This window comes from Patiria miniata, unplaced genomic scaffold (genome assembly GCF_015706575.1).
Source record: "Patiria miniata isolate m_02_andy unplaced genomic scaffold, ASM1570657v1 HiC_scaffold_8, whole genome shotgun sequence".
Classification (NCBI taxonomy): Eukaryota; Metazoa; Echinodermata; class Asteroidea; order Valvatida; family Asterinidae; genus Patiria; species Patiria miniata.
The window spans coordinates 91,968-103,038 of NW_024037075.1; the positions used below are offsets into that span (position 1 = coordinate 91,968).

Consider the following 11,071-nt stretch of genomic DNA (forward strand, 5'->3'; position numbering starts at 1 on the left):
CTATGAAATAAAGCATCGATTTCCTATTTTTCATTTTGCAACCTTTCCCGTAAAACTGCCCTTAGCCTCGCGAGTCGAGCCACTACTGGTAAGCCAGGTCTCACTGAGAGCACAGACACTTATGCCCAGATGAGTAAGAGGTCGACCACCGCAGACTTTCTTGGGGAAGAAGTTTAGCGATATGTATGAATACTCAGGGAGTGAACATTCCAACAAGCTAACACAAGGGAGGCAGTAGCAGGATATCAACCCAGACGCGCCTGCCTGGAACACAACCCTTGCCGGGCATCGAAAGTCCCCAAAAAGGATGACATCCGATTTGCCAGTCGCTTATTCTAATTTAGACGTACAATCATGACTGTGAGGCGCCAAGCGCTGAGGCAAAAGTTATTGAGAGCGAATGCTTGCCCGGGACAATGAATGCCCGAGACCTTGCATTCATCTGAACCAGCAGAACGCACGGCATGACGGCTGGGATGAAAGAAGGCTGCCCCGCAGTGGCGAACTAACTACGCCTTATGACCAACAACCGTTGACTCCGAAGCAAGTTCCTCCACTTGACTGTCTGCTACAACATACCGGAGACACTTGCATGAAGAAAGTGACCATGCTGTGATTGCAGCTGCCAGCCCCTGAATCCACCTTACAGGTTCACTCATGTAGTTCAGCAGACCAGCCAAGGTCAGTATACTGGGGTGTGGCCACTGTCGTACATGAGCAGTTCCGTGGAGCCATACATGAGCTAGGATGCACTGTTGGAAGCAGAGGTTAGAGCCCCCATAAACATGGGGCGGCTGCCCATCGCCAAAGGTATTATCCATCCAGAAAACCCCAACACACACACACACACACACACACAAAAGCATCCAAAACAATTGCGGTTCACATTTCTTTATGCTGTTGATGATAAACAAGGTGGTTCCATGTACGTAACTCAACTCAACTCGACAATCAGTTGAAATTTTACAAATTGAGTGTGTCAAATAGAGCACTTTCAGCCGTGTGGTTGCAAAGGGCGATTTCTAAAGGTTACGTAACACTTTATATTGAATGAAACTACATGCACACAGACATGTTCACATTGGCGGGTGAAATCTTTGAACCTTAATTTCTCCCGTTTGGAAGACCATATCTCCAGGTGCGGATCGGGGGGGTGAAGGGGGGGGGGGGGGTGGGGGGGGTCGTTAAAAAGAAAAACCTAGCTCTGTCAACATTTTTTTTTTCATAGAAATTCATAAAAACAATTATGTGAACCCCCCCCCCCTCTCACACCCAAAACAAAATTTACTGGTATAATGTCCGCCTGTGCACAAAATACTGACAGAGCCAGCTTAATAGGGGGTATTTGTACACTATTCTGTAATATAGTGTTAATAATTGTCGAATTTGAAAAAAAACACAAAAAAAAAACACCATTATTTTATTTTACGGAGGCCAAGTGAAAAAAAGCTGTCTACATTTCAGATTTTTTTTTCTGATGAAACCCCTCCCCCCCCCCCCTTATTTCCCTTATAATGATCCAAGTATGTGCTAAAAATCGTTGTGATATGTTCATTACTTTTTGTTGAAATTGGAAAAATAGGCCTGGCTACGTGCACATTTTAAAGTTGTAACACTGGTGTTTGCAATATCTGTCAAACTTTTCAAGCCTCACGAATATTAATAAGGTTCCTATCCATTATCATCATCATCATCATTGGGCGGCCGCAGCCGAGATGGATGAAACCAAACTCCTCCAGACTCTCTTGTCCACCATGGCCGTGGTGATGTCATCAACGTGCTGGCTCACATCATTGCATACAGTGTCGACGTAGTTGAGGGGTCTCCTCCCTCTGTTGGGGCAAGGCAATCTCCAGCAGATGAGGTCAGAGACAACTTTGGCTCTGTAGCAGTGGCCGGCAGGCGGGCTTTGCGTTGTGCCACTGGTGTGCAGTAAAAATTTGCAGAAAAGCCTCCTTCACGAGTTATTACTTAATAAATATCACCCTTTCTGCCGGCTTCCGTTGGTCGATACCAAAACCAACGCCAAGTCACGCCAAGTGATGCTAATGAATATGCGCTTCTTCAGTGTGTTGCCGGGCCGAAATCAGTCAATCATAGTGCCTACGGTGCTATTGAATCTTTGCTGAAAACCATGCATGTGGTTTGGAAATTTTCCTTGGAGATAGTTCAAGGTGTAACACTAGCGTTTGCAACAACAGATTAAGCTGAAATTTGGAACATACTTAGATGATATAAAGTGTTCAACTACTCGTGAAATAACAACTTTCGGAAATTCCTAGAAACTGATATGAATACATAGATTTGGGGATGTTTTCGAACAATGTCTTCCTGACTTGAAGGTCAGCTTTACTAGTAACCAGTATTGAGGTTTCAGCATCGATGACGGCGATTTTTTTCACTGACATGAAGTTTAGAATTTCTTCTTCTGTTATAATTTAACTTTTCAATCATACTGAGCATATTTTCTGAGAAACAAAACATTTAAAAGGCCATGTTTTTTTCAGGTGCATGAATTTCACTGCTCTGTTATAGCGTCTAAGTAGGTAATTTGATTAACTTTGCTTATCAACGGGCCATGCTTCACCTTCGCAACCATGTGGCTGCTTTGGCATGGCTTGGCTGAATTTTGGAATAGGACACTGGGTCCTGCAATTTCTTATGCTTGCTGATAGTTAAAGATGTACGTCGCTTTGACATACCGATTGCTCCTGAACCTGATATGAAACATTGTTTGGAAAACAATTTCTAACCTTGCTGAACCAAACCTGAAACCCAACTCAAGGGTTAACTTGAAGCATTCAATGATAATCTGGTTAAAACAATCTGGTTATGTCATTAATTGAGGGGTAAATGCACAATTCAGTGTGAGTGATTGCAACATTAACTATGAAGGCATACAATTTGCCAAAAAAGTTGGGAAATTTAGCTGACTTGGATGAGTTTTTGAGAAACGACATGGTGACAACTAAAAATGGGCTGAGAGGATTGAGTTTTGATCAACGTAAATGTAAAGTTCGCTCTTCTTGGATTAGGAATTACTTTGAGTTTGATGCCATCACCAAAAATCCATTTTAATGCCTCTATTTTATATCTCACTTTTGCATTTCATAGTAATTTTTATATCAAATTACTTTTTTCTGTCGCACTGTACCTCTGTTGGAAATTGATAATGCTTATCATATTTTATTTTTGTTTACCAAATAAACGCGAGTTTCTAAAGTAACGTCTCCGCTCAGTAGAGCCCAGACTGTTTTAGGTCTTGTTTACACCCCAATTATCTTTTTTAGTCTTTGATACTGTAGGGTGGAACCCCTTGCTGCTTTGGTGGCCCACTTTTAGCCAACCAAAGTTCACAGTATTTTATAACAGTGCAGATTTATAAACAAAATCAAATACTTTGAATGTGTTGGAAGTTGAATATGTTAGTGTCATGGACTGGAAAAGGATACAGTATCCAATTGTATTTTGGCAATCCATAGGGCATGTAGTGTGGTGAGCAATGTAATAGTCTTATGTTAATGATAGCATAATTTTTCTCTGCATAAGTTTTCTCTGCCATATGTGAAGGGCTATATCTTCTACAAATGTGAATATATGTAACACACGGAACTACAAATTCAATCTCTCAGCTAAACTGTAAACCCTTTGGTGCAGAGAATATTTTGATAAGATGCAAAGATTATAATGTTCTTGAGTGGTTGCTATAGCGACCGCCTTGTACACTAGAAGTCTTAGTATTAATATCTGAATTGACAATCAAAAGTAAATGTGAATGTACTAAACTATAAGTACGGTACCTGATTAGTGGTATCTTTCCATTGTGCATTAGCAGCAGAGTGTGAACCTGAGAAGAAAATGTCCGGATGGACACGATGACAAATGGGTCTTGTGTCACATGTCTGTATTGCAGAGTGTCTTGACAATCATGGATGGAACAAAATGGTTCACATGGCTCTGGTAAAGGCTCCCTGTATAAATGAAAAGAATCACACCAGCTTCAGATGCAATAACCATATCTCACCAAATAATTTAAAATTTACTTCAATATGTTTGATTTTTGTTATTTAAAAAAAGAGACAACATATTTAATTTGATAACCACTGCTATATAATAAGGCAAGTTTTCTGTGTGCGCATGTAAGAACATGTTTTAATATACATTTGAGAACAACAAGAGAGAGAACAGATTTGCCGTCCTCTGAGATTTTTTTGTTAACTTACGTTTGTGTGCTTATATTACAGGACAGTGTTATAGTTTTGGAACAAAAAAAAATTAGTCACTGCTTTCATGACAAGGCAAAGTCCCTTCCCACAGCAAAATGCATGTTTCCAGAAAATCATGTTTGAAGTGGGTCATTTTTACATAAATTAAAGGCTGTAGACAACATTTGTATTTGCTGTACTTTCTTCGTAAATGAACATGTTTTGGGGGCTAGTAATTTATATCACATGTTCCAACTGTTCTGTGTAATGTTTGGTTTCCACAGGTGCCAGGTTAACAACAACAAAAAAAGCTGTTCACTTTAACCACTGAGGTGTAGTTCACAAAATAGTGCATACAACCCATCGGTCACAGGCTGTGTCATGGGAAAGAAATTACACACATGTGCCTGCGTAACTGGGCGTATGCATGAGGACAAGAGCAGCTACTTTGTTTCTGCTATTGAGTCAAACAAAAGCAACTCATCTACTTTTTAGAGTGTAGTGACCTCTATCACTTCCCAATGTGAAGAGCAACTGAATGATCTGGTCGATGTGGCTGATGTATTCAATGACAACTTCTCGACACATGGTCAGCGCATGGCCGAGAATATTCAGTCAAGTGTTGCTTTATGGGGATGATAAGTACCAATGTTCATGCTGCGGCTCACTACAACTTGGAGGAGTTTGTTTTTCCTGACATTACTGACGAATTTGTTAAGAAACAGATTAGTTCAAAGCCTATCAGGAAAGCAACCCGTCTCTTTTTGAAAACAGTCTTTTTGACCCTGTACAGTGTTATCCTCTGCTTTAGTAACATGATTCATGTAGTTTGCCTGTTTTGCACTCCATCAAGTGACCAGTGCAATATGGAATCCTTTGTTGTTTTTTAGCCATGTTTATGTCCTGTTTACTTGGATTTTTTTCATAAGTTGTGAAACGTCAGTAAGGAAGTATTCTACTAGGCTAAAAAATCATAGGGGTACTATCAAAAGGGATAATCTCAAAAGTTAATTAAATAAAAAATGGATGCCTGGTTAATGATGATGACACCAAGTAAACCTTATATATATTCAGTCAAATACAAAGTTTCAAGTACTAATTCTAAACACTGCAATTGAGTCCATTGATCTAATTCTGAATAACTCTACATGTAATTTTGTATATTATTATAGAAAATCATGCTAGGGAGTTCAGGTTTATGTGTGCTGTACATGTATGTGTACTTGTAAACTGTCATTTTGTACAGTTAGTACAAACCAACTTCACACATTTCATACACAAAGCGGCTGAAATCTTTACAGTCCAGTGCACATGGGAATATGTGGTTTAAGGTCCAGGACCCCGCCACAGTATCCATGCAACAAATCCTTTGTAAGTCAATTCAGCCACACAATGGAGACTACAACAGTACACAGATGTTATTGCCTACAGTCATTAACAAGGAGCGATTTTTGTAGATGTTGAAAAAAAAAACATTTGATGACACATCAGAGCCGGAATGGATCATAGGTTACAGTCGAGTCGAGTCGAGTCATTTTAAAGAAGTGACTCGAGTCGAGTCGAGTCATTTTAAAGAAGTGACTCGAGTCGAGTCGAGTCATTAGGTCCAAAGGTTGAGTCGAGTCGAGTCAAGTCAAATATTTAGCTCGAGTCAATTCGAGTCGCGAATATTTGAACACTATATACCAACATTTATAAAAGGAGGCCATAAGTTTAGCCAGTGTTCGAATCCAAGAGCTTTATAAGAAATCGCCCAAAGCCAACGATGAAACAGCGAATTAGAAATTTGTTTAAAAATCTGGTTCCTAGATAGCATTTTGTGCGTTCTAGAACCATGAGGTGGGAGTCTGTGACACGTTATATGTGTACATGACTGCTATTCACAAATCGAAGCAAGCACAAAATTTGCACCGTAAGTCATTGCAAATACTTTTCGCAAAGTTGTGCTTTTATTTTTGAGACTAGAGTCTTATTAGCATTCGCTCGAGTCGAGTCGAGTCTTTTGATGAGGGACTCGAGTCGAGTCGAGTCGAGTCATTAGCTCGCAGTGACTCGAGTCGAGTCGAGTCATTTACCCTTAGGGACTCGAGTCGAGTCGAGTCACCAAAAATTGTGACTCGAGTCGAGTCAATGACTCAAGTCATTACAACTCTGCCTCTAGAAAGCAAAAAGACACAAACAAAGTTATTGATCCCACATGACTTATCTCTCCCATGTATATTGCAGGAGCAATTGTAACAATTTTGCTCAAATGAATACAGCCAGATGAGTCCTTTTAAATGTAAATTAAGGGTGTTCTTCCTGTATTTTTTTAAGAGGATTTCTTTTATCGGGGAGGAGAGGGGTATAGTCCAGCGGATATATGAAAAAATTGTGTGCACTTTTGCATGGAAGCATAAAACTTGGCACAGATGTTTATATTCATGCGAGAAAATGTTGTAGATGTAGAGCCATCACAAATTTACCCTTTTAGGGGCGTGGCATCCATTTAAAAAAGGGGGTGGGACTTGTCGTGCCTGCAGTGACAACGGTTGTTCCCACTTGTCACAAAAGCAGGAAACTTCACAAAGACATAATTATATAGATTATAAGTGTTTTCCACATTTGGAGCCACCACAAAAGTACCTTTTTGGGGGTGTGGCAGCCATTTTAAAAAAGGGGGGTAATTATAATGCCCACATTGGAAAAAATTGTTTCCATATTTCATGAAAAAATTAAACGTCCCACAGACAATTATATTCATTAAAACAAAAAATCCAGATCTGGAGCCATCTCGAACGCACCCTTTTAGGGGCGTGGCAACCATATTAGAAAAAAAGGGGGCGGGGTTTCATTATGCCCACCATGGAAATATTGTTCCCACATTCATAGAGAAATGGAACTTTGCACAGACATTGACATTCATGAGGAAAAATATTCAAGACGTGCAGCCATATTCAAAAAAAAGGGGCGGGGTTCTCATTATGCCCACCATGGGAAAAAATGTGCCCACATCTCATAAACGAATGAAGCTAATTCCCACAGACATTAATATTCAAGAGAAAAAATTCAGACGTGGAGCCATCGCAAACACACCCTTTTAGGGGCGTGGCAACCATAGTAAAATGGGGGGGGGGTAGTCATGATGCCCCTATAAAAAAAAATGTGCCTACCTTTTATAAATGGATGAAACTCCACACGGACAATACATTCATGAAAATCTTTCTTTTTTCGAATGTGAAGCCATCACAAACTTACCCGTTTAGAGGCGCGGCATCCATTTTCAAAATGGGGGGGGGGAGGACTCCATATGCCCACAGTATTTCATTAAAAACAGTATTTCATTAAAAACAAAAAATCTTAACTAAGGGCCAAAAATGTACATCTTGCTGAGTAAATCCAAACAGATTGAGGTACAAGATTTTCCTGGTCATTTTTTTGGGGGGAGGGGGGCGTGGAGAGTAGGTTGGCTTGGTGACAAGTTCATTTCACATTTCTCTTAACTGGTTACATCAATGAATTGCTGTGATGCCGATTGTTTACAAATGTCTAAACATTATACTCATGTGAAATATACAACCAAATCCTTGTGCCCCCACACTCCTCCAAAAATAATACTCAACTAGACTTATGTTTGTAGGCAAACACAGGGCTGTTTCGGTTACTTTTTGTGACATGTGACATGTAAAGTTTCAACTAGTTCCATCCAGGCAGGATGTGTAGTTCTGTTTATAATAAATTGTGTCATATAATATGTGATTTCATTCTCATTGGGCTTTGAATTATGATGTCACATTTCACGTGATGATGTCATAATGACGTCACATCAATTTGCATCTATAACTATAATTTATTTGGAAATAACAACTTAGCCAGAGCATACATCGTTGAAAGCAAGTTCACACCTTTGTCCAATTTTAAATTACAAGGCACTTCCGGTTTCAACCGGAAGGAAGTGTCACATGATTTTGCACATAATATCAAAAATGAAGACCTTGGATTATTATATCAATTCCCGCAAAAGTCATGTTCAGGTCTCTCACAGTTGATTTTAAAGTGATTTTCAAAGATTAAATCTATTCATCTTTAACGTGACGTCATGTGACCCATGATGACGTCATCATGACGTCACTTCATTTTTTTATTATCTATAACACATCCCGGTCTAGGTAACTACCAACTTTTAACCCAATCGGGCATGTTGTTCTGTAGATATAGGCCTTCAAAGTATGCACTTTTAATATGACGTCACTTGTCACGTGATGACGTCATCATAACGTCATTTAAATTTCATCTATAACACATCCCGGTTTACGTACGTACCAAGTTTTAACCCAATCGGACCTGTTGTCATGGCAATATGCACCTATATTGTGACGTCACGTGACTCGTGATGACGTCACGATGACTTCAATGTTCGGCACACATCTGTGGATGGTGGTCTAAGTGTGTGCCAGGTATAAAGGCAATCGGATTGATTTTAGTGCCCAAAGCAGTGGCAGATCCAGGAATTTTCGCAGGGGGGGGGGGTTTCATCAGCCAAAAAATCTGAAAATGTACACACGTTTTTTTCCGGACACTTGGCCTCCGTAAAATCAAAAACTGGGGGGGGGGGGGGCTGTTCAAATTCGACGATTATTAACACTCATTACAGAATGGTGTACCGTATTTTGAACAGGCGGACATTAGACCAGTATAATTTTTGGGGGGTGTCACAACAGGGGGGGGGGGGGGGGGGGGTTTCGACTTATTTTTTAGGAATTTGTATGAGAATTTTTTTTTGGGGGGGGGACACATAGTGAAAAGTTTGGGGCCCAAACGCGCAAAAGATCACTGTGTGTGAGAAAGCTCCACAGCTTGTCCAAATGACCTTGCGGTTTGCATACCACACACAACACACTGGCCAGTACCACATAGGATCCCCCACAGGTACATCATGCAAACTGAGGGACACGTCCATCCGTCCTCCATGCATATAGCAAGCAGCCTTAATGTATATTTTTTGGCATTTCAACGATACGTTCACACATTTTGTCACAAACCACGAGTGTTCAAACACAGAGTATGCATAAAATGACATTGTTAAATGAACAAGAAAACAAAATAGACTAAGCTAGGTAAACAGGTTATAAAAACAAAACATTCTGTGCCAATGGCAAGTTGGTGCATTAAGTATATAGCTTCGACAAGTCCACGAACATGTCACAAAAGTGAACATTAAGGCCTGAAAAATACACGTCAAACTTAAACGAAATCAGTGGTCATCATGTGCACGTACATGTAACATAGAGCTGTGTGATACAGCTCTATGACAGTACACGTACATACTGCACGATGATCCACTGCAAACATTGTAATACCCCCCCCGAGTCAGTGGAACGGCCCAACACAACAATGCGGGCTTAGGTCACGTGCACTCACAAGACTGACCTCTGCAACAAATCCAGTCATTGGGGGAAAAAACTTTGATGAAAAAATTATCAGTGGTTTCTTAACCAATAAAATCGAGTTTTATATGAATAGAAAGAGAACTTCATCTTCTTTACAAAACCGCTACCCCCAGGTGCTGTGACATGATTCTCGAGATACGTTGAGATAAACAACCAAAGGTCTGTCACAAACGGTCATTTTCTGGTCCGCTCCATAGGAAAATGCCTCATGCCCCACATTTTCAAGAAAAAAATGATCAGTGGTTTTTTGCTTTTCAAGCCAGACTTAGTTAGACTTAAAGCCAGAAGAATGAATTTTTATAATCTGCATTGAGTGTGGCAAACTTCGCGCGTAAAATTCAGTGCAGAAACATAAGATTGTCATTCTTTACTGACGTGCTATTGCAACTCTGTCGCTCTCATTGCTTGTCTTCTATAGTGTAAATCAAAAAGAATGATTTACTTAATATTTCAATCATGCTGGTCCCCCGATTTTTGTTGTAATCTTCATCAGTCCGCCACACATTGTCCATCATGACGGATGTAGAAGCCGTGACTTGCGAAGTTCCGAACGACGAAGTGAACTTGCTTTTCGGAGGACTTTATGCAGTATTTAGCGGTATTTAACAAAAAGAAAATTACGTGAATTTACTGGGAATATGAAAAGATCTAGCGAATCAAACCACAAATCTAAAACAACATAGATTTGGCATAAACAGAACTAGATAAAAGATCGGATTTGGGAACTCGTTGTGGGCAGCAATTTCATCGTTAATGGCGAATGTGGAGTTTCGGGCCCCATTCCTAGTAAAGAGAACATAAACCGGCTATCCAGGCTATTGGAGTCACCCAACTAGTAATAGATTTTTAAAACCAACCAGGGTTTTGAATTTTTTAAGAAATCTGTTTTGGGTAAAGTAGTGATGAAGACGACAAAACGCAGCACTGAAAATAAGCACCGCGGTCACAGCAGCGATGCATAGGCCTAGTGTTGCTAAACGCATTCGTACTATGGCATCAACTGAAAAATGCGTGAGAAAATCGCATTTTCTACCTACTAATAATGTTAGAATTACAAAAACTATGTTCATAGAATTAAAAAAAAAAAAAGCTCAGTGCTGCAGAAATCATTTTGGAACAACCAAAACACTTTCGGACTAACACAAAAGACGGGCCCGTCACTACACAGTCACCGATTTCATGCACGTGGCCATGGTGGACGCCGAGTACCAACCACCTTTATGTACTGTGCACAGAACCGTTGGGAACCATCACAGCATACACGTCCGTCCTCGACTGCTCAATAAAAAAATCGGATCCGCAATTGCGGGGATCCTTCCCGAAAGGGGGATCGAGAAAATGGGGATTCAATCGGCCTAAAGGCTCGATCCACATCGCGTTTACACTTGCAGTCAAAGCAGACTTCGATCCTCCTTGCCGGATCGGATCCCCCTTCAA

At 40.3% G+C, this 11,071-nt stretch overlaps 1 protein-coding gene across 1 annotated transcript in view; it reads right to left on the minus strand.

The window, feature by feature from the left end:
• LOC119719142 (meiosis regulator and mRNA stability factor 1-like) overlaps positions 1-3,978 on the minus strand; it is an 85,229-nt gene extending 81,251 nt beyond the window's left edge. Inside the window, exon 1 of the mRNA XM_038188465.1 lies at positions 3,801-3,978. Coding sequence (XP_038044393.1) covers positions 3,801-3,829 — 29 coding nt within the window. The 5' untranslated portion in view covers positions 3,830-3,978. The remainder of the gene's footprint in view (positions 1-3,800) is intronic.
• Between the last annotated feature and the right edge of the window lie 7,093 nt (positions 3,979-11,071).